The 16,070-nt window shown below is 35.4% G+C and overlaps 2 protein-coding genes across 7 annotated transcripts in view; both read left to right on the forward strand.

The window, feature by feature from the left end:
• Positions 1 to 748, forward strand: part of CPB2 (carboxypeptidase B2) — an 80,221-nt gene extending 79,473 nt beyond the window's left edge. Inside the window, exon 11 of the mRNA XM_077158265.1 lies at positions 406 to 748. Coding sequence (XP_077014380.1) covers positions 406 to 590 — 185 coding nt within the window. The 3' untranslated portion in view covers positions 591 to 748. The remainder of the gene's footprint in view (positions 1 to 405) is intronic.
• A 1,322-nt stretch (positions 749 to 2,070) lies between these two features.
• The window catches only part of ZC3H13 (zinc finger CCCH-type containing 13), a 92,689-nt gene continuing 78,689 nt past the window's right edge, over positions 2,071 to 16,070 (forward strand). For 2 of the 6 annotated variants that reach the window (XM_077158266.1, XM_077158271.1), the window contains exons 1-5: positions 2,071 to 2,381; positions 5,452 to 5,625; positions 10,364 to 10,489; positions 10,817 to 10,926; positions 13,576 to 13,687. In XM_077158266.1, coding sequence (XP_077014381.1) covers positions 10,373 to 10,489; positions 10,817 to 10,926; positions 13,576 to 13,687 — 339 coding nt within the window. In that variant the 5' untranslated portion in view covers positions 2,071 to 2,381; positions 5,452 to 5,625; positions 10,364 to 10,372. Of the gene's footprint in view, positions 2,382 to 2,412; positions 5,626 to 10,363; positions 10,490 to 10,816; positions 10,927 to 13,575; positions 13,688 to 16,070 lie in introns of those variants that run through there. The other 4 variants (XM_077158268.1, XM_077158270.1, XM_077158267.1 and 1 more) reach the window with 4 other exon arrangements.

The raw sequence follows: 16,070 nt of genomic DNA on the forward strand, positions 1-16,070 counted from the left end.
GGAAGAATTAAAAAGCTCCCAGCCAGCAATATTGAATGAGGATTAAAGGACATGGCTTTTCTGGGGTCCACCACAGATTCAAACCGGCACAGAGGTCATGACAGAAATGTTACAAAACAGCCCATAAAGTGTAATGTCATTTATGTAGGAAACTCTAAATAGGTGAATACATGCATTGAAAAATGAAAAAAAGAAGCACTAAAAGGTTAATAGTGATTATCCTTTGTTGGTAAGGTTATGGGTGATTTTTACTTTCTTCTTTAACCTTTTTTCTTTTGATTTCCATTTCTTAAAAGAAACTTGGTAACTTAGTAATCAGAAAAAGAGAGATTATTTTCATTTCTAGAAAAAAATTAACTACTTTGAAACACTTGTATCTCACAAAGTAATTTCTCTTTTTTGCAGACCTAGCTCCTGGAGGTTCAGATGACTGGATTCATGACTTAGGCATCAAATATTCATTTACAATTGAGCTCCGAGATAGAGGCACATATGGATTCCTGCTGCCTGAAAGTTTAATCAAACCAACTTGCACAGAAGCTCTGATTGCTGTTTCTAAAATAGCCTGGCACACCATCAGGAATGTTTAATGTCCTTGATTTTATCATTCTGCTCCCATATTTTAATTTGTTGATTCCAGATTCCAGCAAGACTCAAATCATTGTACCAGTTGCTTTTAAAAGTTTTGTCAATAGTTTTGACCAAAACTTTGTTATCAAAGAGCAAAATAAATGCTACCTTAAAATAAGGACAAGGGTTCACACTTTTTTTCTTTTAACTTTAGAAAGGGCTTGCTCCTGATGATACTTTTTTTTTCTGAAATAAGATAGATATTTTATTTCATGTTTTTTAAACTCTCCAAAGATTTCTTTTTCCTTTTTCTCCTCTCCCATTTCTGGACCTTGACGTATTTCAGAACTTTCATGTGGCTTTTCTCCCTCCTCACCTCTTACACTCCCCCTTCCGAATGCAATTTTGTCTATAAAATATGGTGGCAAGCCAGAATGTCCCTGATGATCTATAGCACCTCTGGATTTTCACTCCTGTCAGTGACAGGAACTTACTAATTCTAATATAAGGGTCCCTGAATGTGTTTCCCCACTATGGCTTGTGCTTTCTGGCATATTTAAGGTTTGTGTCCCTCATTCCAGCTCTGTCCAGATGCAGTGTCACACCAAGAACCGACTTCAAAAGAGTGCCAGAAACTAAAAGATCAACCACACCAACAAAAGGAAAGAGGCATTCTGGGTGGGAGTGTGTGTTTCTTATCTGCCTATCTGTCTGTCTCCACACTCCCTTAGTTTTATTTATTTATTTATTTATTATTTTTTAAATACCAAAAAACACAAAGAAAATGCAAACATTCCTATTTTGATCATCCCGTTCTACATATATAATCAGTAATTCATAATATCATCACATAGTTGCATATTCGTGATGATACTTTTTAAATTTTGATTCACGACTTTGATCTTGCCACCTCAAGGAATTTAAATGTTTCCCACAAATAACTCTGGAGGCCCTTAACGATATAAGGAAAGATGGGCAGATAGATGCACATTGAAAATTCCTGCTCCAGAATTTCAGTTCATTTCTGCTTGAGCCTTTGAAACCACAACCCGCCCATTCTGTTGCTGCACAGCAACAAGCGACACACCAAAAATGGGGGTAGGCGGCGCAGCTCAGCCGCTCCATAAACATTGTCCAGCGAATTAATGAATGGCGGTAAGTACTTAAAGGCGGCATTGTGCGCATTCACAACAGCTACTTATTGTAGAAGTTATGTAATGCAAAGGGAAACACTTTCTCTTATATTCAGTTTTAGCTGGGAGTAAAGCAGGCCTACCGACCCCCAGTTCCAGCTCTGAGGATGCGATCTCGCCGCCCTCCCAGGTCTACGCGTCGACGCTCCGCCCAGGGGCGTGCCCACGGAGGGGCGTGCTCTCGAGGGGCGGTGCCTGCGTGCTGACGACTAATCTGGCAGCCGGAAGCTGCCTAGATTTTTAGAGGAAAAGAGTAAGGCCCCGACTTCCGGCGGCGTTTGGAGGAGACACATAAATTGCGCCTTTTCAGCGCCAGGGACTCTTTCCGTTGCTGTTTCTTACGCCCTACTACCTGTTGGTTCTTTTTCTTCCTGTGCCCCAGTGTCGCTTGACCCTGGCAAAGTGGCGGGCGGGTTTCATTTCTCAGCCATCCGGGGACCCCCTCGCTAGCCGAGGGCCGGTTCCTGGAACCGCGCGCGCACCAGCCTCTCGTCGTAGTCCTCCCGGGGCCGGGCGCGGGGGCAGGAGGTCGCCTCCCCGGCTCCTCGGAGCTGTGGCGGCGGCGGCGGCGGCGGCTGCGCCTTCGGGCTGCGCTTGCGAACGGAGCTCGCGGCGGAGGTAAGCTTTCTGTGAACTGTGTCGCTGTCGGGGAAATAGGCCAGAGCGGGACTGGAGGCGCGAAGTCGTCTTCCATCTCCGCTTGGGTTACATCAGGCTTTGGAGCTGCCCTTCAGCACCCCCGTCTTAATTCTGCAATGGCTCCCTGCGCTCAGGCCGCGTTTCTCGCCCTCGCTCTAAGGAGACAGGTTGAGCCAGGCAAATGGCTGTTTCCAGATTACTGCCGTTTGGTGCCGCACCGGAACCCTTGCGCGGTATTCACATTCGTGTGTGATAGAAAGGTGCAGGAATATGGTCTTAGATTTAGAAGTTCCCTCTATCTGCCTTCCAAATCTCAAATTGAAAGAGATCTTACTTTTGTCTGTCTTTGGTCTTGTTTATTTCCTGGCAGTGATGACTTAGATACTTGGGGTCTGGAAATTGAGGAGTGCTACTTCATCTCGTAAGTAGTGGAGAAGGTGAATGAAAGGAAAGGATCTCATACTTGGCATTCTCTCTTTCTAAATAGGTCAGCGCAATTTATGTGGCCGGAAAATCATCCAGAGCTGATATTATTTGAATGATATTGGTAGGGTCTTGTTTGTAGACCTTAAACTCTTAGATTCTATTACGAGGTTTTCGTATAATTTCAAGTTCTTAACTGTTATGGTCGTGTCCAGTGTCTTCACGTTTTTGGGTTTTTATAGAATTTTAAAAGTTTGAAAAGGCCTTTACGCCTCAAGTTTTCAAAATCCATGTTACTGTTGCAGTAAATTCAAATGCTTATGCAGTACAATTTGTGTGGCCGGTTAGTATGGTCTAGTTTTGTAATATTGAGATGATTGGGTTTAGTGCCTGAGCGATCGTATTTGGGAGAGTTTTGTGAACATAAGCTGTAGATTTTTTTTTTTCTTTGAGTGGCAGACACCAGGAATCGAACCTGGGTCTGTGGCAGGCAAGAGTCTGCCACTGAGCCACCGTGGCCCGCCCGTAACGTGTAGATTATTAAGTAATTTCCGAGTTCGAAATGAAATGTTTAGATTATAGTAGATGATAGTTTTAACAAGAAACTAAGAAAATGGATGCAGGTACATGGTAATTTATGTTTATAAAAATAGTTGCACCATGAAACTAAAACTTTCACTTTGTGTATCTGGTAGTATTCAGTTTTATCAAAAATCTGTCACTTATTGGCTTGCCACTTAGTGGTAATTTGAATTGAACATTGATTACACATTTTGAGGTATGCAAATTCATCTAATATTCATATCTAATATAAAATTTAAAATATATTGAAATCAAGCAAGTAAATTGTATTTTGACTTCTTCTACAGAGTTAATAAAATTTTAATAACTCATCAGTGCTAATTTGTATTGTGGCATGTATTGGTACTATATAGAAGGCAAAATTAGTTGACTTATATTTGGACCATTGCTTTTCAATGAATGCTAGTCCTTCATTCTCCATCTCCCAACTCGTATCTCATATAGATTTGAAGGCATTTGAGCTTAGCAGGTGAGACAGTAATTGGTGCTGATGTTTAAAGTATCTTTAATTTTGTTTTGGTGGTTTGTATTTTGTGGTCCTGTTTACTTCATTTCATGGTAACCGTCATCATGGGCTAATCTCTGTGCACATACAGTGTTTTTAAATAAATTACTGTTCTTCATGGTGCTGCAGTATTACCTTGCTCATGTTTGTGTAGTCAATTTAATTCTGTAAATTCCTTTGCGAGCGCCATTTACTAAGTAACCCACAAATTTGTTTTAGAAGATTATTTTTTTCTAATTCTTCTAAACTGTGCATCAAATAAACTTATCTGTGTTTTCCTTTTAAAAATATAAATGTGAGGAAAGTTTTATTTTTTGATATAACCCTTTTAATCATAGAAATTCAGTGGATAGTGACTTATTTTACCACAAGGTTAATACTTTTATTATGAAGTATTTATTTGCTTAATAATTTGGGCTTTCTGGAATTATGCTACTACTGTTTAAAATTAGTATTGCACCCTGATTAAAGTGGTTTATACTTTCATTTATATTACAGGAAAAGACCTCAGAAGACTGTAATTACAGATTGAAGTTCAGATACTAGAACTGGGATGTTTTACTGATAAGATTTTAGTAGTAGGAATAATTAATTGTTCAAAATAGAAGCCCGTGGTTTTTTCTCCTTTGTAAGGCATATTTATAGCATAAGCTTAGAGTACCTTGTGATATTATAAGGTTTGGGGGAGGGGGATACCCATTTACTAAGACCCCCTTTTTGTTGTGTCTTAATGGATTCCAACTTTTGTGTATCCCCATTTTGCTTCTCCTTTTTTTTTTAACTAAAAAGAGGTAATACAAATTTAAGATATTTATTTACTCTACAAATGGAAAGGAGAAAATAGAAAAATAACTGAATAGACTTTTACCAGTGTTTGGAAAAGAAATGTTGATGTGAGTGAAAGACTAATGGCCACTTAAACCAAAGAATGATTTGAAAACAAAAATAGAAGGAAAACCTTCAAAGAGAAATAAATTAAAATAGTAAGTTATTGGTATGACCTCAATTTATGGTCTATGTGATAGGTAAGACTTAAGCGTTTAATTTTTATTTATTTTATTTTATTGCTTCCAACTTTTGTGCTATACTTTGAAGCATTTACTTTCCCCATCAATCAAATCTGTATTTTATTCTGCTGTAGTATTTGTCTTCTCTTGTAAAACTGAATTTTTAATTGGAATCTAAAGTTCTGATTGCCACATTAGGTGATAGCAGAACTTAATGTATGTTGGGGGAGATTTTTGCTTTTTTCTTTTCCTGATATATTGTAGATTGTGTATATTTAGACAAATGGGAGTAAAAAGGTTTATATATTGTGTTCTTTGCAAGCAAAAAGCATGTTATTTATAGAAAATCGTGAACATATTTCTGTGATTATATTTTAGTTCTTTTAATTGTTGATTTTTATTGTTGAGTTATGACTGCTGATTGAACAGACCATCAGATCTGTTAGATCTTCGTTTCAGTTAGACAACTTCAATTCTTACTTTCACCTCTCTTTGCCTCAGATATATACATTTTTTTTTTTTTTTAATCTAGGACTTCTCTGTAACCTCGACCTGGGACCTGAATACTGTGCTGTTTCAAGGCAAGGTCTGAAACTGCGGGACTCTGAGAAAAGACAAGGGCACATCTTACTTCATTTCATTTTTACCGAATTTGGAAGATTCAGCAATAGCTGGAAGTAAAATTCCTGGGATAATCACTATATAGGTGAATTTTGAGTGGTTTTCAGTGTCACCTGTAAAAGCGACTGTCTCTGGGAAGCAACTTTCTTAGAGGCAAGAATATGAAGGTTGAAGGGTAGTATCATTAGCCTTCACTCGATTATCTTTAACTTAGCTGTCAAAACTTTGAAGTCTTCAAAGCTTAATTTAGAGGTCTAGGATTAGAGAGAAATTGTGAGAACATGCTTCCCAGCAGTAAGTTGGGGAGGGGAGTGCTTATTCTAAGCAGCTAGAAACAGAGCGGGAAGAGAAAGCAGAGGGAATGGTAGTTGGGGCCCCCAGAAAAACAAGAAAAGAGATGATAGATGGCCAGGACAGTAACCCACTTGATTGCCGTAATTGTTGAAACCACTATTATTACTTTTTTTTGGAGGGAGCATTTGAGCATGGAGAATATGGGAGGCAGAACCAATTCATTGCCAGTGATAGCTGTGTGAAACATGTAAGGCTAGGGTTAGTCTCCTTGATAAAGCGTGGTAGGAAGGTGTACCTGTATCAAGTTCTAGATAACTAGATAATAAGTAGCTTTTTGGTACCCATTCAATTTTATTAGTAAATGTTTTTGGAATTGAATATATGGTTGAGGACTACAGTGTATATACATGCATTACTATTTGTAGTAACATAATGGTACTTTAAATTTTTGGTTTTTTTCTTTTTTCTGTATACTTTGTGATAAATTTGTTTCTTATTGAACCTTACTCAGATATAAATTGTAAATAAGATTTTTCTTAGTTAAATCAAGGCTTTGCATTTTTTAAGATATGTCTCGGTTCTACTTCTCTTGGCTTTTATTTCTTCATGCTTAATATATCAAATAGACAAATGAAATTTTACCAGCTCTTCTGTGTAAGTGCACAGTTGGGCTGAGAATGATGCCTCAAAAATGTTAAGTCAAAGATTATTTTATAATAAAGCAGCAGTATGTGGGGTTGGCTGTATAGCGCCTTGAAGAACAATTCATACATGAGTGATTTTATGTTGCAGCAAATTCTTGTTCATTTTTGTGGTACTCTACATAAATTTTTTATTTGTGATTTTCAACAACTTCAAAAGTTATCTTCTAACTTCTATGAATCACTAGAAATTACTTGCTGTGGTACAATAATAATAGTTATATTTTATTTTAAAGTGTGAGGAGAATATAGTTTTTTCTAGTTTAAAGCAACCATACCGTATCATTTCATATTTTCCTTTCTTGATGAATCATTTTTGTTCTTTTGTCAAATGTTATACTTATTTTTTGGGTCCTGTTCTAGTTTGCTAGCTGCCGGAATGCAATATACCAGAAACAGAATGGCTTTTAAAAATGGGAATTTAATAAGTTGCTAGTTTACAGTTCTAAGGCCTAGAAAGTGTCCCGTTTAGAACAAGTCTATAGAAATGTCCAAACTAAGGCACCCAGGGAAATATACCTTGGTTCAAGAAGGCTGATGTAATTCAGGGTTTCTCTCTCAAGTGGGAGGGCACATGTTGAACATAGTCAGAGTTTCTCTCTCATCTGGAAAGGCACATGGTGAACACATCATCATCTGCTAGCTTCTCTCCTGGCTTCCTTGTTTCATGAAGTTCCCCGGGAGGCATTTTCCTTCTTCATCTCCAAAAGTCGCTGGCTAGTGGACTCTGCTTTTTGTTGCTGTGTAATTCTTCTCTGCTCTCTCTGAATCTCTGGCTTTATCCAAAAAGTTTCCTCTTTTATAGGATTCCAGTAAACTAATCAAGACCCATCCAGATGGGTGGAGACCCACCTCCACCTAATCCAGGTTAACAGTCATTCTTGATCACTCAAGATCACATCAAGATGTGACTCCCTAAATTACATCTCCTGGGAGTTGGTCTAATTAGTTTCAAACATACAATACTGAATAGGGATTAAAAGAAACAGCTGCCTTTACAAAATGGGATTAGGATCAAAACATGGCTTTTCTAGGGTACATAACATCCTTTCAAACCAGCACAGGTCATTTTAAAACATGACCTGAAATGAAGTAGTGAACTTAAAGCAAACAATGCATTTATGTATTTTTTTTTCTGGTGCTACTGTGATTTAATTGCCTTTCAGGTGATGTCTTTAGCCTTGAAACCTTATAAAAGAGCTAGTTTATTTATAGAGGCCAATTCTATACCAAATAGAGCTTTTACTTTAGCTGTCATGGTTTATCTCTACCTACTTCCTACCATAGTGTACTTAAGGTGATAGCTTGGCCTAGAATTTAATAATCGTTTAATAAATTATCCATCAATTTCACTTCTAGTAGAATTACCTGATTATATACTTGGATTAGTTTTCTGTATTTTTCTTTCTTATCATTAACATGATAAAAATAGCCTGTGCCTTATTTTCACTACCTTTGACTTTTATCAGTGTAGGATAGATTATAGAAATGCCTTGATTTGACTTATACTAGTTTACAGCTTGTCCTATTTTGAAAGTAAATCAGTTTATCAATTTTGATAATGAATTTTTTTTATATTACTGGAAAATAAATTATCCTTGATTAGATTCCACTTGTTTGACCTCTGTAAGATAAAGAAAGTATTTAATTAGCACTTATTTTCTCCCAGCCTGATTTTTGGAATATAATTAGTATCATTTAAACTGTGTAAGATGTCACTTCTACCATCAATAAAATTCCCATCTGTTTTTATTTTCCCCTTTGGTTTAGCTCTCTTTTCTAATTAACTGGTTAATGGAGAATGATAGCACAACTTTTCTTTAAAGCATAAATTAAAAACTATTATATATTTTTTGACAAATCTCACACAAATACAGTTCATACATGGTGTACAATTAATGGCTCACAATATCATCACATAGTTGTATATTCATCACAATTATCATTTTTCAAACATCATCACCCCAAAAAAGAAAAAAGAAAAAACTCATGCATCCAAAGTCCTTACCCCTCCCTCTCATTGACCACTAGTATTCCCATCTACCCAATTTATTTTACCCTTTGTCCCCCCTATTATTTATTTGTTTTTATCCATATTTTTTTAACACATCTGTCCATACCCTGGGTAAAAGAAGCATCAGACACAAGGTTTCACAATCACACAGTCACATTGTAAAAGTGATATTGTTATACAGTCGTCTTCAAGAATCAAGGCTACTGAAACACAGCTCAACAGTTTCAGGTACTTCCCTCCAGCCACTCCCATACACTATAAACTAAAAAGGGATATCTATATAATGCGTAAGAATAACCTCCAGGATAACCTCTCGACTGTGTATGAAATCTCTCAGCCATTGAAACTTTATTTTGTCTCATTTATTTCTTCCCCTTTTTAGTCAAGAAGGCTTTCTCAATCCCATGATGCCAGGTCCCGACTTATCCTGGGAAATGCAACCCACGTTGCCAGGGAGATTTACACCCCTGGCAGTCATGTCTAATGTAGCAGAGAGGGCAGTTAGTTCACCTGCTGAGTTGGCTTAGAGAGGTCACATCTGAGCAACAAAAGAGCTTCTCTGGGGGTGACTCTTAGACATAATTATAAGTAGGCTAAGCTTATCCTTTGCAGGAATAAGTTTCATCGGTGTAAACCCCAAGATCGAGGGCTCAGCCTGTCGGTTGTCTCCACTGCTTGTGAGAATATCAGAAATTTTCCAAATGGAGAAGTTGAATATTTCTTCCTTTCTCTCCATTCTGCCAAGAGGATTCTGCAAATACTTTTTTTTATTCACTACCCAAATTACTCTGGGATATATTGGTGCACCACACTAACTTGGACAAACGAGCAAGATCTCATGCCCTATTCAAGATTCCATATACTTACAATGTTCAACTAAACTGACCATACAAGTTAAATTGGGTAATGTGCTACCCAAAATATAAATTTGCACCAAATAAACATTTCTTCCTTTGGTCTCACACAGAAGTTGAAGTTTTAAAATATAGATGATATCATTCTTTACCCTGTATTTTGATTTACCTTAGACCTGTCCAGATCAGCTTCATTCATATCTCTAGTTGAAGTTTGATCCCTTTTTCGGTTTTTTCATACAGTTCCTGTATGAGGTAGTGGTGACTTTCATAGCTTCAGAGCTTTAACTCTGAGTCTCAGGTGTCCCATAAATACCCAATGTTTCTGGGAACAACCAGGTTACAGACAAACAGCTCAGTATCTCAGAATTTAGAAATAACAGTTACAATTCCTGAATATATGACTGCTATAAGAGTTTACAACGTAAGACCTTTTACAGTAGGCCCCAACCTGATAATCCAAGCTCTCTACTTCCGTTCACCATGGTTTTATATTATAGTTAGTCCATTTGACTGAGGCATGATAATATTTGTCGTTTTGGTTTCTGACATTCAATGTACAGTTAAAGGATAAATTTTAATAAACAACTTTTATAATTAATGAATTATAAATTTTAAACAACTTATAATTAACTTGTAAACTACACATTTTATTATGTATTTTCTGAGGTTGAATGAGCTATGAAAACTTTACTGTGTTAATAGAATCTTAATTTGTTCACTCTGCAAAAGGTAAAATTCTAAAAAGCTAACAGATTTCAAAGTTGTTGTAAATTTACTAATAAGGCATGTCTTAAAAGATACCTTCTGTTTATCTATGACTCCTCTTATAGTTTTTTCTTCCCAAGGAAAATTCCCTGTATTTTTACAGTGTGATAATTCTATCTACTTGTAAGTTACGGGCTTAGTTATTCAAAATTGAAGTACTTTACAGTTTTGCCTCTCTGTTTTTGGTTAAAGTAGCACAAAATGTCAAAAATTAGAAGGAAGGTCACTGTGGAAAATACCAAGACCATATCTGATAGTACGTCCCGAAGACCTAGTGTATTTGAAAGGCTTGGCCCCAGCACTGGAAATACGGCAGAGGTGAGTCTTAACTAGACAGTCATGGGCATTATCTTGGAATACTAGTATGGAAATGCTGACCTGTGTCATAAGAGGGAACAGAAAGCTTTATTGTAGCAATATTGGCTTGGTAAATTTTTTAAAATGTGTTACATAAGAAGGATTGAAAGTGATATGTAAAAAGGAATGAAAAAGTTGATAGGGTTTATGTTTTGCATATTTTTTCCCAGTTGTTTTTATTATTTGGGCAGTAACATATCAAAGGTTAGCTGGAATCTTTTAAGCATTTGTTTTTAATTTTGTCCCAGAAGTAAATATGAAATTCATATAGCAATATCTGTCCCTTAGACTCAGTGCCGTAACTGGCTGAAGACTGGCAACTGCCTCTATGGAAACACATGTAGATTCGTACACGGCCCTTCACCCCGTGGTAAAGGCTATAGCAGCAATTACAGAAGGTAAATTGAGAACTTTGAATTGTTCACTACTATTTGAAGATGGCTTTTATAATTTATCTTGTATAAAAATCTGAAATATAACCGTATCTTTGATCAATTTTTATTTTGGTGATAGTTTTATCAACAAAGAATGAGATCTTTTTAGTTAATTTCAAATTTAATAAAATGCTTTAAAGTTATTTGTGTAATATTTACTTGTTAAAACAGTAGCTCTTTTATACTGTGTGTGTGGCTTACTTTTTTTTGTTCTAATGTGTATTAAGTTACTGCTTAAGACAGCAGTATTTCATGATGTCAGTAGCATCATTGTATCTGGATTTATTTTTAGTGAGGAAAGACTTTTCAACACTTAAAATACTGAAATTTAAGCAGAGCATAATTTTACCTTTTTAAGATGTTCTATATCCAAATCCTGTTGACAAAGAAGATCTAATGCAAACTCTATAGATTGTATTTGTCAAATCCCTTATCATGATGTGTAAACATAAATGAAAAATATATATGTGGGTAAATAAACAACCTATTGAGAACATCATTTTGCCTTTAATAAAGGGTATGCTGAATTAAACTTAATTAATAAAGGTTTTTTACTTTTCTTTGTCTTCCTTTGTGGGTTAAAGATGTAATATGTAAATAAAGATTGTTGCCAAAATAGTTTAAACCTGATTAGTAGACAGTTTCCTTAGTCCTAAAGTTGAGTGTTCTGATTGCTTTGGCTACATCCGTAGTATGAAAAACTGAACATTTATGTTTGGAGTTCTTTTTTTTTTTTTTCCTTTAGTGGGTGAAATTTTTCTCTGTGGGTAGTATTTGAGGTTTAGTAAAATAAAAAATTCAAGCTCTTAACAGTAGCTGACTTTCTGTTAACATATTGGTAGTTTTATATTACCTGTGATGCTGAATGTTTTTAGAATGTCATTTGTTGTTTCTGTTAATATGTGAAAATTGGTTTTTAATTGAATTACCTATACACACACCTCTGGGGAAACTATTTCAGTAACTTTAATATTTATGTTAGTATCATACTTTTAACACATACTTGAATTCATCTTTGAAATTTATTCTTAGTTAACTTAAAATTTTTGAATAAGGAATATTTTTTTATGAAAATGGGCAGAGAAGTTTGTCTAAAGCGAAAAAAAGTAATGCCATTACCAGACCTGAATAAAGGATTTCATTATAATTTTGCACGTTTTTCCACCTGAGGTCTTCTTTTGGGTGTAGTTTTCGTTTTTTAGGGAAGAAACAAGTTTCTAATGTGATTCAAAATGGAAAGAAAAGCAATTTTTGTTTTCCCCAGATATGCTTATTTATTCACATGACATTTAAATCTTTTATTGAGTGTTCACTTTGTGTAGAGAGTACTCTATTAGGTGCCATTTAGGTTAAAACAGGTTCATAAATGTTTTATCATAGAAGAGAAATCTAGACACATTCTACATACATAAAAATGATACTTTAAAGCATTTAAGCACTATCTCTTACAAGAACTAAAATGATGCTTTAGAGCATTAAAGCCCTAGTTCTTATAAGAAATTGACATATTATTTCAAGTTCAGTTTTAATTTAAATATTTAATATAGAGCTATAAAATGAACCTGCGAATATTAGTCACTTTAAAGTGAATTAAATACCTGTGATTTCTTCACTAATTATGATTTTTTTTAGTGACTGATAAGTTCAGGGGATTGATTTAATTAATCAGCTGTCACTTGAATTAGATGTTTATATTTGTTCATAGCTTGCTTATACATATGTGTTTATGTTTGTGTGTGAGTATATATATATATATATATGTATATTGTATAAACAGTATTTTTTTTGGTGGTCAAAAAGGGCATGTCGTTCCTTAACTTTTATTGTCCTCTGTTAAACATGCTCTGGGAATATTTTTTAAAGGCAGTGTTTTCCATCTCTTTTTTATTTTTCCACTTGTAATATTATGGAAATAAATTAGATGAACATCTGTGTACTTATTTCCAGTATTAGTTATGAAGCTTTACCACTGTTGACTATATATATGTATTTTTTTCTTGAAATCCATAACAGAATATCTGTTTTAAAATCTTACTTTGCGTTCTTTAACTTTTTTATTCTTAAATAATCTCAGATTTAAGAAAAGTTGTAAGAATAGCTTACATATTTGCTTTGCTTCTTAAGATGCATGAAATATTTTCTCAGTTGTTGCATCCAACCACATACATGGGTAGATAATAATGCTATTGCCTCCAGATTAATTGGCAATTTGTAGTTTAAAACTGCATCATTCTATATTTTGCTTTCAAATATAGCTAATATATTTAGGTGATTAAGTAATAGAAAAACACATCAAGCTCTTAATTATAAATTCCTTTTCTTCTGCTCCCACAAAATTTCTTATTCTTAACACCAGTACCTGCCACCCTGTGGAATTTTAATTGTGTACATTTGGATTGTGGTTATGAGAAAACTTGTGTTGCCCACATCATCTTTTGTATATTAAAATTAAAGCTGAAACAAATTAATTATATTTACTTTAGGAGTTTTCGACAGTTACAAAAATTATGTTGAGATTTGTGAAGTTGTTTCTGTAAATATTTTCTTATAAAATTTTGTATAAATACAGATTTTTGTTGTGTTTTGATTTTGTTTTTAATTTTTGATTCAAAGGTCACCAGAAAGACCTACAGGGGATCTTAGAGAAAGAATGAAGAACAAACGCCAAGATGTGGACACTGAGTCCCAGAAACGAAATACAGAGGAGTCATCCTCACCTGTTAGGGTAGGAATGAGTATCTCCAGAGTTAACTTTCAGTAGTGATTTATTATTAATTGTGACTAATAGATCTCAAAAATATTATTTTGAGTGCTAAATATATATGATAAATGTGTAGTGCAGCATTATAGTGTTCTAAATAGATTATACAATTTAGTGGGGGGAAGCCCTCTGGGAAAATTGATAACTCTCTAAATTTTTCAGTTCTTTGTGGTAGCTAAGTTGAAGGAGATTGTGATTAATTCACAATAATGTGAGTAATGCTGCCATGAACGCTCATGTACAAATAGCTGTACATAACCACGAAATAGTTTTTTGTTCAAGTTTGTGCTCAGTTCTTTTGGGTATATACCTAGAAATACAATTGCTGAGTCATATGGTAGTTCTCTTTAACTTTTGAGGAGCTGCCGAACTTGTCCTCAGTGGCTGCGCCAGTTTGCATTCCCACCAGCAAAATACTAGGGTTCCTACTTCTTCATATCCTTACCAGCACCTGTTATTTTCTATTTTTTTACATGATAGCCATTCCAGTGGATGTGTGAGTGTATCTCATGGTGATTTTGATTATCATTTCCCCAATGACTGAGGAGATTGAATGTTTTTCATGAGTCAGTGCGGAGGAATAGTTGGGCATTTCCTGATGATGTGGGGCATATACATATGTTATAGGGGATCCCTTTTTCTCTTAGGAGAAACTTTGTGGCTGCATTTATGAAAGGGTTGAAGGGTTGATCACTGTGGGAGGATATCTTGTTTACCTTTTAAAGATGCACTGTGAGCTAAAACCTTACTTCTGAGCATATGGGCTGTTCTGAGAGGCAGCATCTTGGGCTGGCAGAATGTTGGTGCAGTGCAGATCTTTTTTGTGTGGTTATGAATGCCTTTCAGTACTGTCTTCTTGGCTTTCAAAGCCTTTGCTTTGGCTTTAGTTTTAAAAGGGGCAGGAACCTTCTTTGTTTTTGGTACCATCTTCATGAAAAGCTAGACGCTGTTTTTGGTTAACCCTTTTGGTGTCTTGACTTTAGATTGGTAGCACAGAGTTAGGTTGGGATTTATTAGGAAAGAGCCCCTTAGCTTTCTTATTTCAAGGATCAACAAATTTTTTCTATGAAGAGCCAAATAAATATTTTAGGCTTTTTGATCATAAGGTCTCTGTTATGATTCCTCAGTTCTGCTGTTATAGCTTGAAAGCAGCCATAAATGATTTTAGAATGAGTAGGCATATCTGTGTTGCAGTAAAACTTAATATACAAAAAATAGGCAGTAGGCGAAAATTGGCCCACTTCTGCCGGTTTGAGACTGGACTATTTTGCTTTTATTAGATTTTTTTTTTCCCTTGCTTCTGAATAATTTGGGGACTAATAACACTATTATCACACCCAAAACACTTAATTTTTATCATCAGATAGCCAGTTGAAAGTATTTAGCTTTCTCTTGTCTCGTAAATTTTGTCTTATTTTTTAAAAATGGTTATTTTGTTCAAATTAGGATTTAAATAAGGTCATGTTGTATTTAAAATCTAAGTTTCTTCTAGGATGTCTGTAGGCCTTACTCCATACCATTATGCAACCCTTCTCTCCCTACTGACTACATTCTTTTTTTCTCTTGCCTTTTTTTGGGGGGGGGGGGGGCAGCGGGTGTGCATGGGCCCAGAATTGAATCCGGGTCTCCCACATGAAAGGTGAGCATTCTGCCACTGAACTTGAATTTTTTTTTTTTTTTTTTTTACATAGGGAATCGAACCCAGGTCTCTGGCACTGAGCCACTGTTGTCCCCCCACCCCCCACCTTGCATTTTATTTGTTGAAGAATCTGTATTTGTCCTGTAGAGTTTCCCATATGCTGAGTTTTGTTGGTTGCGTTCTTGTTTACCTCAGAAGACTTTTTCTGTAAAGGGCCAGATAGTAACTATTAGGCTCTGCAGATAAAGAGACAATATCAGGGAGGTACATTTGTTACTTGTGTAACAAGGGAGAAAACAGATTTCCACAATTTTTTAACGAATGAAATCCAAAATATAGTAATTGAATATAATTTTTATATTACAGGTTTACTGAAAGAAATAGAAGACTTTTGGGGGGGATAATATTTCACTTAATTGGATTAAAGTCGATATTTTGTTTTTAAGATCCTTTGCAAATGTTTATCTGTTAATGCTAATTTGTAATGAAATTTTCCATATTTCATCTTTGAAAAAGTCATTTTATTCAGATAGGACTCACTTAGTTTGCTTAACCCTGATGTAGTTGAGTATATTCCTCTGTTGCATGTGTCTTATGCAAAAACTGGCAGCTTTGAGAAGCTCGATGTATTTTTTTCCTTTTGCAAGATTTGTTTCTGGATAATTTTGGATACTTTTTCTGCATCATATCAGAAGGTATATGACGTCT

This window comes from Tamandua tetradactyla, chromosome 4 (assembly GCF_023851605.1).
Source record: "Tamandua tetradactyla isolate mTamTet1 chromosome 4, mTamTet1.pri, whole genome shotgun sequence".
Classification (NCBI taxonomy): Eukaryota; Metazoa; Chordata; class Mammalia; order Pilosa; family Myrmecophagidae; genus Tamandua; species Tamandua tetradactyla.